The sequence below is a fragment of the Grammomys surdaster genome, unplaced genomic scaffold (assembly GCF_004785775.1).
Source record: "Grammomys surdaster isolate TR1022 unplaced genomic scaffold, NIH_TR_1.0 167, whole genome shotgun sequence".
NCBI lineage: Eukaryota > Metazoa > Chordata > Mammalia > Rodentia > Muridae > Grammomys > Grammomys surdaster.
This window is the reverse complement of record NW_021604615.1, coordinates 8,720,693-8,745,064: the sequence shown is the minus strand read 5'-3', so window position 1 is coordinate 8,745,064 and position 24,372 is coordinate 8,720,693. Positions and strand designations below refer to the sequence as shown.

Here is a 24,372-nt window from a genome sequence, read left to right as displayed (position 1 = left end):
GAACTTATGTGAAGAAGAAAAGGTGAAATAAAAAAAAATAAACAGGGGGGCTATATTATATTCTATAATATTAAACATGGGCTAAAAAGTAAACTGTAGATAATATTTAGACCAAGTTCTTAGCAAAAAAAATAAAAAGCACAGTTATCAACTTTGATTTAAAAATCAAAAAGATCATTGCAAAGAAGTATACTAAGAAACAGATTATACTTATTTGTAGACCACAGAATTAATGCTGACTGTTAGCCCATTAATTTATTCCTCTATATAATTGCAAAATATTTAACAAATATTAAAGATCTAGAAAAAAGGAAAATGCATAGATATAGCCCAAATGTTCTCCTATCCATCCCCGCATGAGTGTGAGAACAAATATTTCTGAGGACTCTGAAAAGACAGACGGCATGACAAAAGTTAACAGGGGAAAAAGACCGGCAGCTAAGGAAATGCATCACCAATTGTACAATGAAATACTGACCTCTGGGTTTTCCCCATTCTCGTTCCCTTGAAACATACAAATGCATTTCAAAGAGGAGCCTACACGGGTTACAGAAAGATTTAAAGAAGTGGAACACTCATGGGGAAAGGCAAGAGAGCTGCGCGCAGCAGGTGATTAACTTCTTGGATGGCCATTGGCGGTGCTATTAACAAATCCATACCCCTGGGCATCTGGATTTAACCCACTGCACACACGAGAATTTTCTTCTACACTACAATGTTTTAAGATGATATAAGACAGGGATATTGGGGCTAATGAGATGGCTCAAGCAGTAAGGTGCTTACCATGCACATAAGAGGACCTGAGTTTGGATCCTCAGCACCCACGTAAAAAGTTGACAGTGCTAACAGATCTATAACATGGCACCCAGAGGGCAGGGACAGGTGGATCCCTAAAGTTTGCTGCCCTAGTCTAAGCAGGGAGGGGGGGTTAGGTGGTGTTCTTTCTCAACAGAATAGATGGAGAGAGACTGACATAAACCTCTGGCTTCCACACACACATATGTACACATAAGCACATGCATCTGCATGCACACACAAGCATGTGCATATATATAACACACTCAAATACACATACGCACACACTCCACAGAAGAACAGGTATTTCTTTTCCTTTTTTTGTTTGTACTACAGTGCTCTACAAAAGGAGAAGAACTGAGAGTCAGTCAGTCTCTCTCTCTCTCTCTCTCTCTCTCTCTCTCTCTCTCTCTCTCTCTCCCCCCGCCCCCCCCCCCCCCCGTTTCTCCTGGCAACCCAGAATCCCTGCACTCATGCACAATTTAAAAGCAGCATGTGATATGTGAGTGTTGTTTTAACAGTTTCCTCTGGGATTGAAACATTCCATCCAACAGGGAAGCTACTTAAGCCAAAAAGTAAACTCAAAATAGCTACAGGAAGTCCCTGAAGTTGACCAGATTTACTAGGCCCCTCCCTTCCAGAGTAGCTTTAAAAGCTGCAGAGAAGACTCAGAGAAACCCAGCAGCAAAGACTGAAGCCAGACCAGCTGCCTAGAAAAGGCAGAAGTCAACTGACCTGCCTGGAAGAGGTTTAGTGCAGCTGAGTCACTTGGAAAGGACACTCTCCAATCTCTTGAGCTGCCTTGAGACTGAGCAGTAAGCTCCAGGTACCCAGCTTTGTGAGCTGTCACCATGCTAGGGTGGGCCTTAGTGGTGGAGCTGTCTTTGAGTCATTTCTGCTCCTGTATGGAACCCCTCACCTTTTTGCCCTTGTCAATATCCCCAGTAAAATTCATAGTTCATCAAGTTGGACTTTTGTGGTATCTGTATTATGAGTAGACCTATATGTTGTGCCTTCTCAGGAAAATGTTTTTCACACAACCCTGACACACTGAGCCAGCTTTAGGAAATTCACAGACATGGAGAATGGTACTTGTCAGTTTAGCCTATGGCTGAAACGTTAAGGACCTTCCCTGCCTGTACCTGATCTTCAGTCTTTTCCTGGTCGCTAACATGAGCCACTTCCTTCCAACATCCCCTCCACCCTGTTGGTCATAGAACTACAGGTTTTCTACTTAGTGAATCCAATCATTCCAGATGAATAAATGATAAATCATGAATTGTAAGATGACAGTGGTTTAATGGATTCTAAAAGAGAAGTCAACTTCCCTATATATATTCATTCTCTCATTCTCTCTCTCTCTCTCTCTCTCTCTCTCTCTCTCTCTCTCTCTCTCTTTCTCTCTCTCCCCACATACAGAAGCTATGTAAGACCTACTTAAATTGCAAAACCATCGCCTGCCACAAGTGGGAGGTAAATTCAGAAGTGCATTCCAGCTGCTGGTTGTAAACAGGCCCCGGTCTTCCTGGTGTTAGGGGAGCCCAGTTTTCCCCAGGGATCTGTCCTCTGCATGGGAACAGAGGAATGAGGGACAGTTTAACCTGGAAGCAGATTAAGATTAATCAATGCTTCAAGCAATGGCTTCTGCTCTTGGCAGTAACTGGTGGCTGTGATATGGAACAAAGACTTTCAGAGATAGCTAGCAAGGTTTCTGCCCTGCAAAGGTGAAACAAGATTACCCAGGGGCATGGCCAAACTCTCTTCTTCTCCTTCTGGGTCTGTTCGGGTCTACACTCTGCCACACCTGCTCCAAGTGTGACAGAGGCAGAGAGAAGTAAGTAGAAGGCTAGGCACACATTCCCCCATGCTGCTCTCCACATGCTGTGCTTCTCTGCTGAGGATATACTAGATGACCAGAGACCTCCTTCCTGACCAAGTCGGAGCCACCACCTACAAATGCTGGGGTACGGAATGTGCACCCTGGGGGAAGACGCCACAGGCCCAGAGGGCCCATGTGAAGTCTAATATAGCCAGAGGCCTGCTTGCAGTGTGTCAGCATCAGCTCAGGGTGGTTACAGCAGGATTGGAGCCATCAGGTTTCCAAATGCTTGCTCCAATCCTGCTGGCTGTTATCACCCTTTTCAGTAGGGATGACACCAAGACAGATGTTACCAAGACAGTGGAAAACATCCATGATGACACTTGTAGCAATCCTATCAGGAACTAACAAATATTCTTTATATTTTTATGTATATGTTATTTTTTAATTAATTTATTTATTTATTCACTTTACATCTCAGTATCAACCCCCCTCTCCTCCCAGGCCTCCATCTCCAATTTCTTCCCCCGTTTCTCCCTCCCCTTCTCCTCTGAGAATGGGGAGCCCCTGGGTATGGTGCACGCGCACACGAATGCAAACACACACACACACAATTCATCAGTCACTGTAGGACTAAGCACATCCTCTCTCATTGAGGACAAACAAGGATGCCCAGTTAGGGGAAACAGGATCCACAGACAGGCAACAACTTCAGGGACAGCCCCTGCTCCAGTTCTGGGAGACTTGCATGAAGACCAAGCTGAACATCTGATATATATGGGGTGGCTAGAACTAGTCCATGCTCGCTCTTTGGTCGGTGGTTCAGTCTCTGGGAGCCCCCAAGGGTTCAGGTTAGTTGATTCTGGTTGTCTTCCTGTGGAGTCCCTGTCCTCTTGAGATCCCTCAATCCTTCCACAAGACTCCCCGAGCTCCATAGAATGTTTGGCTAAGGGTCTCTGCATCTGTTTCGGTTAGCTGCTGGGTGGAGCCTCTCAGTGGACAGTCTAACAAATATTCTTATTCAAATTGTTTTGGTGGGATTTCCTACACATGAAGCTAAATGTATTTTGATACAAACACACACACAAGTGCACGCGCACACGCACGCACACACACAAATCACTAACAGCTCAGCACTTGTATATACATGGTAAAATTTCTACCTAAATCTCATTCATTCATTCATTCAGCAAATGTTGGATTGATGTCTCATGCCCAGGAATCTGTCAGGTGTTTGGGTTACAAAAGTGATCAAACTAGATGAAGCCTCTGCTCTTAGAGCATCTATCCCACCAAGAGGCTACAAATTTCAGATATGGAGACAGCCCACCACACTCCAGCATGCCAAGCTATGCCAATGACCCCCATAATGTAATATATTCTCCCTTCCTCTGTTTTCTATTCAGCAACATGCAGAGGGCATCACAGCTGACCTCACAGTACTCTGCAAAAAGTAACTTAACACAGGTAACTTATTTAATCAACATTTAGAAGACCTAGAAAACACTAAGCACTCAGTAATGTTGCCCATTATTGGGGAAATGTTACAAAGAAGTTACACAGCACAGAAGAAAGTTGCAAAGAAAGGGGGCTCAAAGCTTTGCCCTTCCTTTGACCTAGCAAAGAGGTACAATTGTAGAAAGGCAGGAGATACAACGTAGTGGGGAGATCACTGATGGTGACAGGCACTGGGTGTGAAGTCCCAGACTATGGTTGTAGCTGTGACTGTAGAGACTAGCCATGAGGCCATGGTGGCAGCGGGGCGTGTTAAGGGTATCAGTGATGTGGCAGATAGCTATGCAGACTACTGACTGTCAGGAGACAGAACTCACAGAGTTAAATCCGTGGTTGTCTGCTGGGCACCCTACAGTCTTCCTTTCATGTTCAAGGACAAGGGCCTGGGGACATGGAGGTGTGAGGTATGCTATCTTGTGAACAGTTTCCTTTACTTCACAATATAGGAAGATCATATTGTAATTAAATATTACATTAAATATTTAAGTTCCATCTTTCTTTTTTTTAAAGATTTATTTATTTATTATATATGAATACACTGTAGCTGTCTTCAGACACACCAGAAGAGGGCATCACATCTCATTACAGATGGTTGTGAGCCACCATGTGGTTGCTGGGATTTGAACTCAGGACCTCTGGAAGTGCAGTCAGTACTCTTAACCACTGAGCCATCTCTCCAGCCCAGGATAAGTTCCATCTTTCTATGGCTGTGCATTTTTATACTGTGGCTATATTTTAACAAATGTATCCTGTTTTTCTTCATTCCAGTATTATGCCATGAAACAAAGCTGTAGTGTGTATCTAATTAGCTAATCTTGCCTGTTCACAATTACTTCCTTAGGATAAGCTCCCAGAAATGAACATTCCAGAACTTGCTACATGCAAAGAAAGTTTTCTCTTGGTTGAATGTTGTGATGTTTAAGAAATACCATTACAGAAATAAGAAAAAGGGTAAACTGAAGAAATTTACTAAGTATTTCTACTGTTTAGTCGCCTGGGAATAAAAGCTGTATAACTCATCTTTCACAACAAAAATAAAACTTTGAAACTAATTATAGTGATCAACCAGAACACTTTGTTTTAGATTCAGAAATGTTGTACCCTAAAATGGCCCCCATATAATCTGAAAACTAATTCTCAACCATTTATGAAAATCTCTACATTGTCTATAATATAGATTCTATGCTAAGCTTTTATCTGAAAACAGTTTAATGAGATTTGTTCAGAAACTGTCAAAATGTAATAGTGTCATAAAATACTGTTTTAAAGAGCCAAAAGTTTCCCATTAAAAGCATATAAACAAAGTATATACAGACCCATTGATGTGGTAATAAAATTTCATATCTCACTTACACGCACACAACTCAGAGAAGCAATGGGTAATGAGCTGACTGAGGACCCACATGGTGGCTGTGTAGTTAGACCAGTGGCTATGGAGTTACTTATCATTCCAGTGTTTGCTGAGCAGCAAGGGCCACAACACTATGAGAGACAATGGGGACTGGTAGGTCTGTCTTTCTCAGAGCTCTCTCTCCAGTACCAAGGACAGCGAATGGCCCAGGCACCCCAGTGTGCTTTCCATGGTCCATGCTCTCCTCGAGCACAAAGCCAGGACTAAGAGAATGACCTCATCTGGCATCATGCCTGGGAAATATGCCACAGGGAAGCAGTGTTCAACTAGGTCTGGAAAAGTATGAGAGAAAGATAGAAAATTGGGGTTGGGGAACCTACCCCAGTGGTTACGAACACTTGATCTTCTTCCAGATGACCCATGCTCAGTTCCCAGAACCCACATGACTGTTCACAACTATCTACAACTCCAGGTGTTACCAAGAGTCTGACTCCCTCTTCTGGCTCCAAATGCATCAGACATCCACATGGTACATACATACATGCAGGTAAAACACACATAAGACACATTTTTTTAAAAAGAAAACTTTATTAAGTGTAGCAAAAAATGTGGTGCCCTATGAATACGGAGTTACAAGATGGAGCAGACAGGGGCAGGGGAGCGGGAGGGGGAGTTAGCCTCCACAAAAGACAGAGTGGTGACAGAGCAAAAAGCAACTCCACAACAGAGCTGGGACAATCCTGGCCCGTGGTAAGCAGAATGCAGCTCCTGGGATCATTTGCTGATGCAAGAGATCTTCTTGGGGTAGAAGTAGTGGGCAATTAAGACCAAGGACCTTTGTTCACAATGCTACCATTTTAGCAGACTTGGAGAAGACCAATGAATAAGGCATCACACAGAGCATGTGCTGGCCCAGAGGAGATGTTCTGAGACAAACACCTAGTAAGCTTCACTGGGTAGGATGGGGGAGCAAGAAGTAGCAACAAGCCAGAGACGAGTCAGAGATAATGAAGCTACCTGGGTGTACAGTGTTTCACCCTCAGGATGGTACAGAAGGGTACCTCTGCAACCCTCCCAGCTTCTGCTTCCAGTGCAGCTGTTGGGTAAGTTATGACACACCCAATCCCACACTAGGCTTTTGGTTAGATAATTTTGCCCAACTATAGGCTAGTGCCAGTGTTTGGAGCACATTTAAATCAGGTGAGGCTAATCTATAACATCTGGTAGGTGCATTAAACGCCTATCTATCTGGCTTTTTGGTACTTTCAATTAATGAAGAGTTTTCAGGTGGTAGGCTCATTTTAATTTTAGAAGCACTTGTTAAGTATAAGGACACTCTCCACATGCTGTTACCTTCAGCACATTAAGGTCACTCGCCTTATAAGAAAACATCATGTACCAGGGCTTTAGGAACTATGTAGCCCTCAAAAGCTTGAGCTCGTCACAGGATATAAATCATGGTTCACACACATCTTTAACATTAACTGTAATATGCCTGTCAGTGATGCAAAGTCGTAAAGCTCTGGCCATCTCTCTATCCTGCCACTGAGATAACATGTGACTAATGGGCAGACATGCACGCCCTCTTCCAGGCTGGACTTGGGCTTTATTGTCTTTAGTTTGCATTATAGTGTGTCATAAGATGCCATCAGGAAAAGTACTTCTGCCGGTATACAACAGCTACTTTGTCACAGCTCCAACTGTTCTGTAATGCCATCTGCTTGGGAAAGACCCTACATGACTTCTATGTATTTGTGATGTCCAACGCAACAAGGTAACCAGGCAAAGGTTTGTGTGTTTTGGGTTTTGTTTTATATGACTCCTAGAAGCTCACAGTCAAATGTAACATTCAAAAACGTCTTTAACTGTAATGGCTCTCACCTTGTTGGCCTGACCTAGTTTATTAACATTTCTTCCATGCTTTTACTGGTTAACTTCACTTAAATTTGTCCTTATGAAGGATTGCCAAGCAAATATATGAATAAGCAAGAGTGCTACAATACTCTCAGAAGTCAGGGTAATTTAAAACTTCCAGTTCCGGTGGCTTAAAATGGCTTTGCTTCCTCATAACAGAAAGAGTCAGGACATACTCCGCATTCTACAGCATCCTTCCAACAACGCTGCCGCTGTCGATCCGCTTAATCCATGTGGTCATCCCGCCAAGTTAACATGATATCATCCCCTTTTGGTGATGGGTGACTAAACCACAGCGGGGCCAACCAGATTGCTAAATGCCACTCTTGTTGTGTAGGCAGGTGTCAGCAGACCTGAACTCAGTCATCCTTTACACCAACAGGATGAGACGCCACTTGTCACCTTGTGCAGAAACAGCAGGACGAATGTCCATTAAGCACAAGAGCATATGCTTGCATATTGCCTGGCTACTCTACGGGCACTAGTGGATAATTACATTCTTCAATTTCCAGCTGTATTCTTGTGCCTGTTATTTGGTTTCCCTCAGTATGCACGGCAGGGGGTATCATTCTTAAACCAATGGCTAATTATATACACAAAGTTACTTTTCTTTTTTTGCTATAATTTTATTGGCGCTGTGTGTCCAAATGTCTATTCCTTTCCGTACCTAATTGGTTAATTTTTTTCTTTTTGTCCTGGTGGAAACAGGTAAGAAGTATACTAGACAAAAACATCACCTAGTAATGGACAAATCTTGCTCCAAAATGAAAGTTTTCACTTGGAAGCTTCTGAGTAAATGAAAAACTGCCCATAAAAACACTTGATTGTCAGGGACAGATGATCCAATTCAAAAGGAGAATTTCCATATTTACATATCGGAAACAACAGATAAAAATGGTTCTCTCAAATAATCTTGCCCCCTGTCCTCCTCAGACAGGAGCTGTGAGATGCAGCCTTATCTTTTAGAGAGGTTGTAAGTTGACTTCAGCAATGTCACATCTTCTGTCTTTTCATCCTTATTTCTGAAATGTTTTCCTCAAAAGTCACATAAAAACTTAGGTTTGAGTAGACTTCAGTGTTCTTTAATGATTGGACAGCCTGACAAAGTCACATATCCTGCAATGTGACTTCCAGGCCAATCAATCATTCATCCCACTATTGGAAGGTGGTCTACCACAGGCACACCCCAACCAAGCATGGGAGGGCTCTCCAAAAGCAAAGCTGAAGAAATTCACACAGCATGCTATCCTGGCAACCAATAAGGTCACTACATCTTGAGAGGTCTGGAAAGAAAGGCTGGATGTTAAACTATTGGCTTTTATCACACAAGCAGGAAAACCTCCCTAGCAACACGCCAGATGCAAAAGCTTTCATGGGATCCCGCACCTCCAGTGTCTGTGGCAGACAACAACAATAGTTGTTCTCCTGGGCCCATAAAACAGGATACTACTAACACCCCTGATGGACTGATGGAGAGGCTTTCTCATGTTTAGAGAAAATGGAAGGATCAAGGAAAATCAGCTGGCTAATTCCCATCACCTTTGCCAAAGAGATTAAGAACTAAAAATATTGTGTGCCACAGCTCTGAAGCCCTGGGAGGCAGAGCCTACCAAGGGCAGCTGCAGATTTCACACCAGCATGGGAGCCTGCAATCCCACACCTGGTCAGAATCAGAGCCTGGACACTTGGCCTCCTGAAAACCCAAAATGCGTCTATTATGAATACCAGGGAATCGCCATGTTCAAAATTTCCACATACAAGTACTAAGAAACAACTGGACGTATTCGGTAGATGCTAGCCAAGCATGAGTCCTCATAAGATGAAAATCAAAGGCTAGGTTGGTTAAGAGCAATTTCAACTGATGGAATGTTTTGCCCACTAACTTCCTGTGGGGTAAAGCTCTGGTTCTTGTATACCCAACATACTGCAATGCTCTAAATATGACTTCCATCTGGCCAAAATGATGAATCACGGTTATTTTTATTGTAGCCAATGCATGATCATGGCTTATCCATTTCAAGGGTCAATAAATAATATCTAATTAACTCCCTCATAAATTCTATAATCAAAGTGTATATCAGTCCACTCCTTGGGCAACTGAGATGAAGGGTTTTGTTTTGTTTTGTTTTTTGCCTCAACTATAATTCTAAAAGAATATTACATCATTAAAAGTCCTGTAACGCTTAATAAAACCCTAGAACTTTTTTAGTTCCGCAATGGATCATGTCCTCGGTACATGAATCAAATTCTAAGAAGCGTGTTTTTGCTTCTAATATTCGATTTGGAATTTCTATCACTGTCAAAAAGGAAGTGGACAAAAATAGGAGATGCAACAGATTGCCACAGAGGAACATACTTACGTCACTCTGGAGAAATGACAACACTGCTATTGAACCACCTGAATCACAAGCCCTGGAGTGTGGCACACCAAGGATCTACAAATGAGTGTCTTGCCTCGGCCAGCACGGCAACCACATAGGCTAACTTCACTATGGCTGCACAACCAGCAAAGGAACGGGAGCTTGGCACTGCTCAGCCTTGGACGGTTTCTCTGGGGAATACAAAAGTTCCACTGGGGGAGGGGCGGTAACTTTAATTATGTTCCTTTGAGTTATTTGGCATAGGGCTCACTTACCATTTGCTGTAATACTCCTTGACCTAAAATACAAGGTATTTACAGGTCAGAGCAAGAGTAATGGCTTCACCTCTACTGACTTAACAGAGATGATTTTCGAGGGCGGGACATAAACACGGCCAGCTCATAATAGGTCATCTCTGAGAACAAAACCTATATTTACTACATCAGCCCCATGGAGTGGAGAAGAAGTGGTGTCGCTGGGGACTACTGCCCATCTTTCACTGAGTTTATATTTCTCCCAATCCAGATGTGCTCGAGCAGCAGACTCCCTGAGGCCCGCCAGCCATGCGGCCAGATGTGGGGCATAAAATATTCTAATGTGTTCCCTTCTAAGTAATGAAAAAAAAAGCCACACCATCTAAAAGGAAGTCGTATGCACACTCTACAATTACCATGGAAGCCAAATCTGTGTGAGTCACCCTACTGCCTGCACAAGACAATTTGGCTACTGGAGAATCCTGATTAATGGCATTAAACGGCATTTTTTAAACAGCAGAGTAACAACCTGACCTGCCAAAATGTATTATTTTTTTCATCATATCACCAATTTTTTTGGCCTTGGCTATGTAGCACCTTCCACAGAGAATATGAAGATGCAAATCATGTTATAATGCACTTTAAGACTATATATTGTTGGGGAGGTTGAATTAAGTAAGTCAGCTTCAGGTTTGTACACTACCCTGAAGGGGTCCTGGATTACTTTGGGCTATTCTGAGACTCCAGGTTGTTTTCTCTCAATACAAATGCAATTAGTTTGTGGACTATACAGTAAGAGCCTTCTGTAAGACACAGGTGACTGGGATCCAAGGTAACGGTCAGATCTCAAGGTTGCAGACTGATGTACCCACCTGGCCACTTACAGCGACCCCAAGGCTCCGAGTCCAGATAGCTCCCTCCCACCTCCAAGTATTAGACGCCAGGAAAAACTGCTATGCTTTAATCTCCAGCCCTGAACCGCCCACAGCTTGGGCAGGCAGAGTTCATAACAGCGAGGGCGAATTCGCTGCCCGTTAGTTTATACTCTCATCGATACAAGACAGCTGCGGCTGATCAGTCAGTCACGCATTCAGATTTCGACCCGGGCCGGGATCGACATCCATTTGAAAGGAAGGAGCGACGTGCGGGCGACTGGCACCACATTCCCGAAGTGTTTTGAGTTTCGGGTGCGAATCGCTAAGCAGCCGCGGCGCTCCGGCTTCCCTTCCACCTGCGACACTCTGCGCCCGCCTAGGCACCGCCTGCTGCCCTTCCCCACCTCCTCTAACTCGCTATAGAGCCCCAGCCCCTGCCTTGGGTCCCAGCGGAGCATCTCCCGCCACCCAGCCGCTCCCGGAGGATGGGAGAGAAATCCCCTGCCCCTCCCGGCCCCACCTGGCCGGCGCCAAGCAGAGGAGCCGGTGCCTGCCGCCCCCCAGTCCTTCGCCACGCAGGGCTGTAATAATTACATCCTCATTATTTCTTCTGCGATCGTTAGGGAAAGAGCCCGAGAACAGCAACAGCAGCTGCCGGGGGAGGCTTAGTTACAAAACCCTGCGCTGGGTAGCGCTTCGCTTAGCAACCACCCCTAAAAAAGCCCCCGTGCTCCCGGCTCGCACTTGGAGAGCCCAGCAGCGGCCACCCCCTCCCAAGCCCGAGGCCCAGGCCCTGCCGGGCGCGACGGCTGTTGCAAAGGGCACAAGTGGCCCCTCTCCGCCTCCGCGACCCCAGTGCCCATATACCACCAGCTCCAAGACCTTCCATCCGTTCCCAGGCTGGGTCCGGGTGGCCACCTGAGCTTGGGGGAGGGGAAACACAGGTCGCACCCCACTGCCCCATCAGAACCCCTTGCTGGCCGGCGCCCCGGGCTGCACCCCCTTACCGGGCCTCGCGGAGCGGGGAATTTCACACCTCCGCCTCGCTCCTGCACCCAGGGAGCCCGTGTGCCAGCAACCCTGCCGCGGGGCGCTGCAGCCCGGAAGGACCCCAGCGGCGGAGCCCGGAGCACCGGCCGCCCCTGGGGTTATCCTCCCACTCCCGGAGCGTGTTCCCACGAGCCTCCTACCCCCCAACGCAGCCACCCAGGCAGGGCCCACGCCGGTCGGGCTCCCAGCACCGCCCCCTCCCTGCCCCGACGGCACTCGCCACTTAGCGCCCAGGTCCCCGCATCCCGGTCCCCGCGGCCACGCGCGTCTCGCACCTTCCTCAGAGCGGACATCCTTGGGCTTTCCTAGTTCAGTGGGTGCGGAGCGACATAGCAAGGTGGCCACCCCTCAGGCCAGGCGGCGCGCACAGCACTGCCGCCAGCTCCCAAGCTGGAGAATCCTTGGGTCCGTGCGTCGCTACGCAGTCTGTCTGTCCGCCGCGGCCGCTACTGCTGTTGCCTCCACCACCGCCACCGCCAGCGCCACCGCCGCCGCCGCGCGCTCCGACCCCGTTCGAGCCCGGCGCACGGTCGGTCCTCACGGCCGGCGCCTGCGCACTCGGCGCCCGGGGAGGCACCGGCGCACTGGGGGGCGGCCGGTGCGTGGCTCCATCTGAGGAAGGGCCCTGCGCCGCGCGCCTAGGGGGAGCGCTCAGGCCGCGGTGCGCCTGCCAATGGCAAGGCTGGCCCGGAGGTCGCATGGCGCGCACGGCCCGGGAGCCCGCGCACAGCGGGTCCCAACTGTTGCGCGCAGAGCATTGGGTCACTCCAGGACAGTGATGGTTCCCGGCGGGGGAGCGGGGAGGTCCCACACCGCGAGTGCTCTGTGTGTTTGCAGGTCAGCGTGGGAACCCACAGGCAAGCCGATGCGCCTAGGAAGGTCCAGCTCAGTGTGAACCGAGATGTGGGATCTGCAGACGCATCGGTACACCAAACTCCGCCGGGCGGAAGCCTATTGGACTCCCAGGTCATAGAGAGGGGGCGATGGAAGATACGAGTTCTCAGCAAGGCCACTGAGAGAGCTCAGTGCTGCTCTGGGCGCTGTGAAATACGACCTCTTGTTTCCACCTGTTACCTCCTCCCAGCTGGTAAACTGCTGCTTCTATGCTCAAAGGAATCAGGGGTTCTCCAGTAGCACCCTAGTGCCTCGAACAGCAATCTTTATGAATAAATCTGGTCCAGACACAGGGGAAATCAGCTCTGAGATAGTGTCGGCCCTTGTTTGCTGCTGCAGCATTTAGAGGTATGAAGTATGGAATCGGAAGCAAAGAAAAAATATGTATCCTTTCATTTCAGAGAAGTCAGGAAGACAACCAAAAAGAGTCTGGCAAACTCAGCAAAATTAGCCATGTCTTGATGCAACCTAGTTAGATTCGTGGAGATATCCTTTTCAGATCCACGGAACAGTCAAGAAAAGTTTCTGTGGCCTAGAGTAAAATGTGCTAACAACTAAGACATAGTTAGACAACGGGCTCTGGGGCTCCTCATTACACCTACGTAACCTTGGGCAAGTCTCGAGGCTCCATGTCTAGGGGGCTTTCGTCCCCGTTGTCAAGAAGTTTAAACGTGACCAAAACTTAATCAGCAAGATGAATATTCACAGAAAGGCCAATGGGTGGAGAATAGAAGAGAGACAGGTGAACAGCCCTGTATTTTCCAAAATTCCAAGATCTTTCCCATAAAAACAACCTCCATAAGATGTTTTTCCTATGATCAATCAACAACTGCAGTGCACTTTAAAAGCAAACTACTAAATAAAATGTGTGTGGGATACACAAATGAATTGAAGATATCTGATATGACTTTTTTAAAATATTATTTACTTAATGTATGTGAGCACACTATAACTGTCTTCAGACACACCAGAAGAGAGCATCCGATCCCATTCCAGAAGGTTGTGAGCCACCATGTGGTTACTGGGAATTGAACTCAGGACCTCTGGAAGAGCAGTCAATGCTCTTAACCGCTGAACCATCTCTCCAGCCTCCTGATATGACTTCTTTTTAGTGTTTGTAGCACATTTCATTTGGATTCCACTATCAAAAAAAGGGACATGTGGCTTTCCAAACCTTGAATAAAAATCTAGATTGTATATCAAGTTTAAGATTCTAATATCCATTTTTCTCCTCGTCTCCCTAGGTGTCCCCATCTTCCATTCTTTATTTGCTATCTCAGGCAAAGGACAGCAGCACAGTGGTGCTTGCTGCAAGTACTTCTGGGTTGTGGGTCTGTGACCAAAACAGAAAAAAAGACTGTCCCTGGTCGCACATCCAGAGTTGGGATGGAGCCATTTGAAGTTATGAGAGTAACATATGACCATGAATGACATTTGCTCCGATGAAGGAAATACACAGTGTTGTTGGAAAGGAAAGAGACAGTGAATGGTTTGTGATGTTAGGGAAGTATTATGTGGTGTCATCTTCCTCTAGGTTTGCCCTACCTCAGGTCCCAAGACGTGGATTTGAATGTAGGTGATTTCTGTAAAAGACTTGTATCCCTAGAGACTAAACAGGAATAAAGAGTGGGAAACAAAGATAATAAAGGATGAGTTGCCAAGGCGACCTTTCAGAAAGCAGGGACTCGATCCTATTGAAGATTCTTAGCCGAAAAGTCTGAGGTACACCATTTCTTCCATCCTCCCTCTCCCCTCGACTCCCCCTACTGAAAAACTTGGATAATGTCAAAGAAAGCCATCGTAGAGTTTGAGTTGAATGAGGTAAAGCCAAAGGTTGACTTCTGCCCAAGCTCCTAAGAACAAGATTCAGGAAATAAGAGAATGAGGTGGAAGAAAGTTCCAGCAGCGGGAAGAACAGACCAAAGGACTCGGAGACAGAGGCTTATTTTCTTCTAAATGACTATTTAAATTAGGAAGTGTTGCCTGTGTCCTGGACTGCTCGCTGCCTGATCCTACTTGCCCCTTGCGGGTTGGAGGTACGCAGAATCAACAACACAGACTGCAGGAGTGCAGTAGCAAGCTCTCTGCAACGCTGCTGCAAGTTTCTTTAATACCCTCCACCCGCACCCCATTGGTCCCAAGAAAGCGTCTCTTCTAAACAGCAGTTCCTGATTGGCTGGCATTGCCTGCACCAGCAATCCTTAGTCTCTTAGGCAGTCCTCAATTAGGTCCTCCTGCAGGAGATGCTTTGGCGGTTATGTGCCCCACCCCCACCGCCAGCTTTTATATAGGGGCGCCCCTCACCCCCGCCGTTCCTGCTACAAGGAAGAACTGAGAGACTATCATGAATTCGCACTGACAGATAATGAATTAGGAGGTTCCTTTAACACATTTAAAGGACTTGGAACAGTATCTTAAACACGGCATAATTTTGTGTAGGATTTTGACCAGGACGTTAGGATTTTCAAGTCACTTGTAGACAGAGAAGTTTTTATTTCTTCTTTTCCAATATATAATCTTTTTATTTTCTTTTCTTGTCCCATTACATTAGCTAAGGTTTCTAGTATGATATTGAAAATCAGTTGTTGCCGGGCGGTGGTGGCGCACTCCTTTAATCCCAGCACTTGGGAGGCTGAGGCAGGCAGATTTCTGAGTTCGAGGCCAGCCTGGTCTACAGAGTGAGTTCCAGGACAGCCAGGGCTACACAGAGAAACCCTGTCTCGAAAAACAAGGAAGGAAGGAAGGAAGGAAGGAAGGAAGGAAGGAAGGAAGGAAGGGAAAGAAAGAAAATCAGTATGAGTATTTTTCTCAAATGTATGTAAATGCACCAATGTTCATGCTCGATGCTCTCGGATGGCAGAGGGCATCAGATCTCCTAGAAATACAGTTCCAGATGGTTGTGAACAACCATGTGATTCGGGAAACCAAACCCAGGTTCTGTGCACGTACAGTACGAGTTTTTGACCACTGAGCCATCTCTCCTTCCCTGGGATGATTACTTTAGATATTTAAAAGATCTTTTCGGTGGGTATGAACAGAAGAGGAGGGTAAGAGTTGAAAAACAGCAGCAGGAGTGGAGAAGAAATCAACTTGAGAAGTAGATCAGATGGGACCCTTCTGAGTAGATCTGTGTGGGGCAGGGGAGACAGAAGCAGCCATGTTTCCATGGTTCGCCTGGCATTTGAGTGGCTGGATGCTGCCTGTGGTCGACTGAGCTCAATACGGGAGTCCTGGTGTTTGCTGGAGTTCTTGAAAGTATAGTAGAAGCTGGTGTGGTGGCCCACATCCAGCATCTTCTGTTTTCTTTAACCAACACACTTTTGTGTCTGGTATTCCAAAGGTGGCAAAGACCTGCCCTGAACAAACCCTACTGTGTGGAATCTCTTCTTTGACTTGGCCACAGGACACTTGTCACTGGTCATCCTCTCTAGTCACTCTTTCTCTTGGGACAGAGCTGGGGCCTCCTCATCTCTCAGCTTTCCAAAGGTCAGAGGTCTTCTTGGCTCAGTTCTTAACCACTACTGTGACCACATTGGTTCCCTCCACGATCTCCGACTTAACAAAGGGTTTCCCAAAGAACCCCATGATCCGCCTGAAACCCCAACTTTTCATCTTCTGAACCAAAACTCTGAACCCATTCTAGACTTAAACTTTTCTACCACAGACCAATCTGATGAGTCAGGAAATCTCCTTTGCTTTGCCTGAAGACACATCCACACTCTAACTACCCTTCCCACAATCTTCTATGTCACAACTCAGATGCTAACAACCATCATTTTCCTTACGACAGTGGACTCTTACTTCATCCGATGCAACCTCCTCTCAGCAGAGAGGCTGAATGAAGCCAATTCCTTAACATTTACATCACGTCATTTCACTTCGAGGCTCAACGCATCCATTTTCCACACCTCCATGGAAAGTTCGAAGTTGCTTCTTTCATGGTCTTCACCAGCAAAGTAGAAGAAAGCAACAGAGACCCATTATTAGATACTGATTTCTTGATTTAGTTCATGATTTACTCAAAGCACCGCTTGTACCGCCTATTTGCCAAACATGTCTTCGCTGGCTACTTGGAACATAATGACCTGGAGAAATAGTAGAAACATTGGATTGTGTTACCCTTAACAACCTGCTGACTGCTACTTAGGCGTCTGTAAAATTTCGCTTGCTTGCCCACCGCACCTTGTGGTTTTAGATTATAAAACGCAAACACAAACTGGGCTCCAACCCAGGCCTTTCAGGAGCTACCCTGGCTTGAGTCCATCCGTGACATCTCACTGAAGTCCGAGTGAGTGTTCCAGAGTCCTGCAACAACAGCAGCCTTCTCTCCTCCGGGATCCAAACCTGCGTTAGATCTCCAAACACAGGCAAGCAAGCAGGCTCTTTACTTTTCTGTTTTGAGCATTCTCTTCGTAACATCAGGTCTTCCTCTATCTTCTCAAAGATGAAACCAAAAACATCTTGTCCTGCATTATTTCTCATCAAAGAGCCCATCTCTTTGGGACATGGTCCTTACAGTCTTCTTGGTCATGCTCCTCTGTCTGACCTTTCATGAACGTTATCTCCAGCTTGCAGACCGTGTAGACACTTGGCAGTCATGTTTTGAAGACGTAGTTCAAGGGCGAAGAGTCTATTACAACAGCGAACAAGGATTCCAGCGCGATAACAACGCTAGGCTAAACGCAAAGTGGAAGAGGACACAAAGAAAGGGATCTGGCAACGCGAAGCTGAGGGGAGCACCTTAGGCGAGCAAACGCAGACGCCCAACTAGCAGACGTGGTGAGGGGGGCGCAGTACCGATAGCAGGCGTCTGCGGGACCTTGTCTTGCCTCAAGCTTCCAGGTCTTCCTTCTCTCCTCAGCAATCTTTCTCCAGCTTGCACCCCAAGTTCTGCAAGAGTGCAGACCTGGTACTGTCCCCAGCCGTGTCTTGGCCCACGTCCATCACAGAATCAGACCACAAACCATAAGAGCAGAGCTTTCGGGTCCACCTGCCTTCCGCGCAGGCTCCACAGCCAGGCTCCTAGAGGCAGAGTTTAAACCACGCCCGGGCCTCATACGAACCAATCCACCCCCGGATATGGATGATTGACATCCGGCGGCGGGGAATTCGGGTCCGGATTAGGCACTCCTAATATTGTGGGCGGGCCTACACGAGAGGAATCCGGAAGCGCCGCGCAACTGGCCGCGGCCGCGGCCGGAGATCCCGGCTGGGGTCCAGTATGTCTTCACTTCGGAAGCAGGGTAGGCAGGAAGCGCCGAACGCGAACGGAAACTGGATCTGAGATATCCAGGGGTGGCTGATGTGGTAGGCTGATGGCCCTGAGCACTGGGGGATCGTGGGACTACAGGGACCTTGGGTGTCTAGGGCATGATGGGACGTGATGGGCCCTGAGGTACCCGTCTCGTGGTGGCTACCCCTTCCTGCTGCCTGGGCCGGGCGCTAGCGCTGCCTTTAAGGGCCTTCGTTGTCCCTGGACCACACTAGTGGCGCAGAGGCCTCCGGAGCGTCAGTGTTCTCACCCGACTTCTTTGCCCAGTAATAGCCTGGGGCGGAGCTGGCGCTTGGGAGTGGGCATTGGAGTGGTGGCGAAGAGCACAAGACCTAGTGTCTGGAGGGCTGCCTTTACCCAGGCTAGCCCCCATCTCTGAGTTAATGCCCTGAGGTCCTGGAAATGCGGTTCCTGTGATGAGGAGTAGAGAGTGTGAGGCTTTTATTGTGTTTAAAGTATGCTTCTCTTTTGTGAAATGGGAGGTGGGAGGAGACGGCTAGTGGCGAAAGTATATAGTTAATAAGTATCTACTTAAACAGGAAACTAATTTCTCAGCAAGCAAGAAAACCATAACAAATGAGTATAGTCCCCATTCCGTGTTTTCTTTACTAGCTACCTTCCACTTCAGCCTCAGTAGCGCCTTAAGTTTCACCAAACTGCATGGGGGGGGGGGGAAGTAAGATGGTCTCAGGGATTAGAGAAGACATAACCCTTTTAAAACAGTCAGATGTTATGTTCCAAAAGGGACGTAAGTGTTCTTTACTGACTAGCAAAACCTTTTTCTAATCCTCCCCAGGAAGAGAATACAAACATTTTATAGGTTAATAAATGTTCCGCTGTCTCTGGGGTTGATTCCACACCCTGTGCTTTCTCTTCTTGAATTCTCCTCTATGTTCGAGACGCTTCTAAACCTGACATTAGATGCAAGGAATTATATCATCTATAAAGCACCTAGCCGACTTTAAAAATCTTTCTGACCTCTGGTAAAATGAAGGAAAGTTTCTGGTTGTTTTAATTGGACACTGAACTACTCTCTGAAAACAGTCTTTCTTCTATTGGAGAGAATATATGACAAAATTATCAGGAAAAATGTAAATAGTTGAAGGATGTTGTGTTTGGAGGGATGAGGATAGATTAATACCCTGGTGAGTTCCCAGTTCCCACATGGTGGCTGTAACTCTAGTTCCAGGAGATCTGAATCTGGTCTCCACAGGCACCAGACACCCACAGGGTGCACATGGTGCACAGACATACATGCAGGCAAAGCACCCATGTATGCACTTGTAATCGATGTGTGTGTGTGTGTGTGTGCATGTGTGTTAAATATACACAAATATATATTTATATATATATATATATAAGTGGAACTATTAGTTAACCTTTCTTCTTTTCTAAACATGACCTCCTAAAGAGCCCTGGTGCTGGGAAACAAGCTCTGAGAAATGTTTGAGCCCTGAGTGGGAATAAAAATGCTAAGTGCTTGCAATCTGTTGAAGCAAAAGCATGAACGCAGAGCTGATGTGACCAGCCTGTCGTTGGCTGGCCCTGCCCTCCCACCTTTGAGTCACAGTTAGGAAGATGCCTGGCCAATGGACAGGTTGTCACAGGTATCACTTAGGGTTTGGGTCCAGCTGTTCCTCAGGGACATTGAATCTCAGTAGTGGAGAGAGGTGACAGGATATTTTTACCATTAAAGACAGAGTCTCATTTGGTGGCCCAGGTTAACCTTGAACTCACAGTAATCCTTCTGTCTCAATCTCCCAAGTGCTGAGGTAGTGAGCAAAGATGCTGGACAGTTCTTATATAGAAATAGAATCTATACAGAGCTCCGAGCCAATGTTCATTCAGCTAGCTAGTGTCTGTGGGGGATCCAGTGCTATGTACTCTGCCTCAGGCATTAGGGATCCTGCATTAAATCCCCTCCTTGTACACAGGCATTGCTGTGATCCAGGGCTGGGCCCTAGTGTGGAGAATGGTCTAAGGGTATGAGACTGTTCCTTCTCTGGGCCATTGTATAGACAAGAAAGCTTGTAAGGTGTAAGTAACTGTGCTTTTGTTTTGTTTTGTTTTTGTGGTTTTGTTTTGTTTTTCTTCTGAAAAAAAAAATAGATTGTAATAGGCCTGCTAATGCATCAGTTTCTTGTGACAGTTTGTAGAAAACTCTGGAAAATTAATAAGAAGAATGTTTTGCCTCTAAAACAATTCTATTTGAGGTTTAAAAATTAGATATGTTCTATTTTATACTAGGAAAAAAAAATGTCTGAACAGTCCTGGGGGATGTTGCTTGGGTCTCTGAGAGTCACTTATGCAACCTTGACAAAGACTGGTTCTCCTTGATCGAAGAGACTCACCTGCAGTTGATGTCTCAAGTGTGAAAGTGGAAACAGAACCCAGTGGGTTCTAGTCAGAGTAGAATGGGGCTTGTGAACCCAAAACATAAACCTAGAAGTAGGCATTTAAGCCTGAGAAGGCCAGCTAGAGTGTGGTGTAGTGGTTATATGGGGATGGAGGGTGGAGGGAAAGAATGGGAGAGATGAGAAGAAAGGTTTCTAGGAAAGACTCAGTTTGGTAATGAACAAGATACTGAAAACTGAGACCTAGATCAGAAACTCAGGCCAGGTGCAGTACCTTGATTGGGCAGAGTTAACACTGCTACGGCCAGAGATTGCAGAAGGAGCCCTAAAGAAAAGACTTGAACCCACATGATGTCATGCAGAAGCAGGTGGCAGGTTCCTTTCTTTGCCTGCAGAGAAAGAGCAGCTGATGTGTAGGGAGAAGACTTTGTGTTTGAAGGACAAGAGAAACACCAAGGGCCTGAAAAATATTATAAATAGTATAAAGTTCTGCCCTCAAGCCCCAGCTCAGAAAGTTTGAGTCCACAGGACGGGGTGTGAGGAAGTGGGCCAGCAGAAGTTTTTCTTTGATAGCCTTCCCATCTGCCGAGCTACAGAACCCACATGTGGAAATAAGCTGTTCTCAACCTTCCTAATGCTGTGACCCTTTAATACAGCTCCTCAGGTGGGGGTGACCCCCAACCATAATGTTATTTTGTTGCTACTTCAGAACTGAAATGTTGCTACTGTTGTGAATCATAATGTAAGTATCTGTGTTTTCAGATAGTCTTAGGCAACCCCTTTCAGGATTGGAACCCATAGGTTGAGAACCGCTGGACTAGAACATCTTTTCTAGTCACTGCATCTTTATGTTGAACCTAAAATATGTCTAATGAAGGGGCTGGAGAGATGACTCAGCAACTAAGAGCACTGACTGTTCTTCCAGAGGTCCTGAGTTCAATTCCCAGCAACCACATGATAGCTCATAACCATCTGTAATGGGGTCCAATGCCCTCTTCTGGTGTGTCTGAAGATAGTGACAGTGTACTCACATACATGCAATAAGTAAGTCTTTAAAAAAAAAAGTCTACTTGAAAAACAGTGAACTGGAAAAGTAGAATTATTGGTACAAAAATAATCTATCTCTTGGCTTTAGTTTCTAAGTGCTGCTTACAGACTTGCCTCCTGAGTGGCAGCGGGACATTTCTGAGCTCAGTCTGTCTGGGTGAGAAGGCTGTAAGCTAAACAGTTGAAGGTCCCATCATGATCTGTAACAGGACCAGGAAGTACTCTTGCTCTCTCTTGTGCTACAGTGTATTAACCAAGCCTAATGAAAGCTCTTGCAGCTTTACCTGAGACTTACCTCCTATATGGGTAGTTAATTGTGTGCTATTTAAAACCCTCTAAGAGAAAAAGCTTTGAACAAAGTGTACCCAGAACATATTTTTAAATTTTTTAGGTACTAAAGTTTTGGCAAATGGATTTTTTGTATTTGTTTGTTTCTGAGACAAGGTTTGGTTGTATAGTCCAGGCTGGCCTTGAACATGATTAGAATCTTAAAACCCATGACCTCCCTACCCCAGCCTTGGATTACCAAATCGTAAGCATGTGCCACAATGCCAGGCTCTCCAGTATATTTCTGCTACTTGGAGATAGATTCTTATCGAGTTCCATGTGAATCTTATTTGGAGCACTGTTTTTCTATTAATAAATATTTCACAAAGCTTGCCAACTCCTATTTAAATCCAAGGTAATCATTTTTTCCACCTATAATTCTATCATTTATTGAATTAGCATAGTATACTGAACTTCCAAAGTGACAATGTAACCAGCTTATTCATTTTTTTCTAGATTACAGACAAAGGTTAAGTACTTTGCCTTTTTATAGGAATAAAATGGGGAGAAAAACCCTTTCATTTTCAGGAACTCTGCGTAGGCTGGCATACATTCGGGCAGCTTGTTTAAACCAGTTTTGACTGAAAAGAAAGAATTCAGAGTATCAGTTTTCAATAAACTACAACAAACCCGAAAAAAATTAAAGTGCCCAATAAGAGTGTGTGTGTGTGTGTGTTTACTAAAGTAGAGAAACTTTTCATAGTTTAAGTTGGTAAGATAATTTAATTTGCTTTTATGGTGTAGCTTTAGGAGTGATATTTTGAGAGCTTTATCTTCAGTACACCACAGTGAGTTGGGGAGGGGACATGTAAAATCAGTGAAAGTTTCTATTTCTGGTCAGTTCTGATACTTAAAAGGCCTGATAATTCTTGTTTTCCAGTAACAAATCTTTATGAAGTGAAAAGGGTCTGTCATGAAGCCTTTTGTTCTGTGAGGTTCCTCTGAAAATGAAGACCAAGTTATATTGTAAATGCTGTTTGTTGGTATTTGCTATCAGTCTCTTTCTCTTCGATGTAATTTCTGTGAGCATATGGCTCTATCAGTGTTAACAGCTTTTCATGAACATTCCATTTTGAAATAACTCTTTCTGAATTAATCTCACTCCTCATATCCCTAAATCAGCAGCTGCTGTATAACAAACTTTTTCCTGGGGAGATGTAACACACATGTACTCACTCCAGGTAGGAAACCCATGACAGACCAAAGTATGGATACTACTGAAGTCCAACTTGGTGAACTAAGAAGTTTTACTAGCGTTACTTACAGGAGTGTGAGGGGTCAGTTACAGGAGCAGAAATGACTCAAAGACAGCTGCATCATGAGAGCCACCTCAACATGGGTGACAACTCAAAAGGCGGGGAACCAAAGCACACTGCACAACCTGCGGGCAGCTCCACAGACTGGAGAGTAGCTCTGCTGGTTTCTGCATCTTCCAGGCAGCTGGTCTGGTCTCAGTCTTCTTGGCACCCTCCCTCTCCTTACTCTGGCAGAGAGGAGCCTAGTGAATTTGGTCAGTTTCAGAGACTTCCGGAAGCTATTTTGATTTATTTACCTTCCTGTTTAAAGAGCTTCCCTGCCGGATGAACTGTTTCAATCTCAGAGGAAACAGTTACACAACTGCAGCATACAGTTTTTTCTTCTGGAAATTACAATTCCCAAAGAGGCATTAGTTTATTGATACTATAAGATTTTTGAAAGTTTTTATTAGTCAGTTAAAAATTAGCATCATTTCCAATGTCTTCCACCACTTCTCCTTTCTAGATGTGCAGTATATGTTCAGTAAAGTGAAATTTATACATTTATTCTAAATTTCAATAAAGCATATTATCCACAAAGATAACAAACACACTTTTGTGATCAAAATCAAAATTTAAAAATATATTAAACTATTCATTGAATTGAGGGGGATAACATTTAGTGGTCTTGAAGATTGCAGAATCCCATTTTCTCTAATACAGTTTTAATTTTCTTGTTTTTGTAGAAAAGAATATTGTAAAACTAGAAGTGTATATTGGCTTGTTTATTTTTACACAAGAGCTTTTCGGTTAGAAGTGCACATGTTCTTGTGCTCGGTGAGATCCTGCCACTAGAAGTGTCATGCTCGGAAGTGGGGGCCATCGAGCTAAGGAAAACAGGCCAAGCACAGAAACATGAGCATAGATTTTCACTCACTTGTGGCACCTGAAAAAAATTAATAGCATAGGAGAGTCAAATAGTGGTGATTTGAAGCCAGGAGCAAACCAAAGGAGGCTGGAAGGTGCCTAGGTTAGCCACTAAGTATCAGAATACACTTGGGAGGAAGGCTAGATTGTTTTTAAACTGTTACTTCAATTTCAGTTAGGTATATAAATAAGGGTATGTCTGAGTATAGGTTTGAGCATGTGAACACAGGGCATGTAGAAGCCATGTCCCTGGAGCTAGAATTTTCGGCAGTTCTGAACTTTGCAAGAGCAGGGCATACTCTCTTCCGTTCTGTTCCGTTCGGTTCTGTTCTCCTTTCCTTTCTCCTTTCCTTTCTCCTTTCCTTTCTCCTTTCCTTTCTCCT

The 24,372-nt window shown here is 45.4% G+C and overlaps 2 protein-coding genes across 3 annotated transcripts in view; one reads left to right on the top strand and one right to left on the bottom strand.

The window, feature by feature from the left end:
* Window positions 1–12,474, bottom strand: part of Dlgap2 (DLG associated protein 2) — a 720,970-nt gene extending 708,496 nt beyond the window's left edge. For both annotated transcript variants that reach the window (XM_028766298.1, XM_028766297.1), the window contains exon 1: window positions 12,209–12,474. Coding sequence is in view for 1 of the 2 variants with exons in the window: in XM_028766297.1 (XP_028622130.1) it covers window positions 12,209–12,226 (18 nt within the window). In the remaining variant the exon portion in view is untranslated. The remainder of the gene's footprint in view (window positions 1–12,208) is intronic.
* Window positions 12,475–18,007: 5,533 nt separating this feature from the next.
* Window positions 18,008–24,372, top strand: part of Erich1 (glutamate rich 1) — a 63,469-nt gene continuing 57,104 nt past the window's right edge. Inside the window, exon 1 of the mRNA XM_028766379.1 lies at window positions 18,008–18,070. Within this exon, the coding sequence (XP_028622212.1) occupies window positions 18,049–18,070 (22 nt within the window). The 5' untranslated portion in view covers window positions 18,008–18,048. The remainder of the gene's footprint in view (window positions 18,071–24,372) is intronic.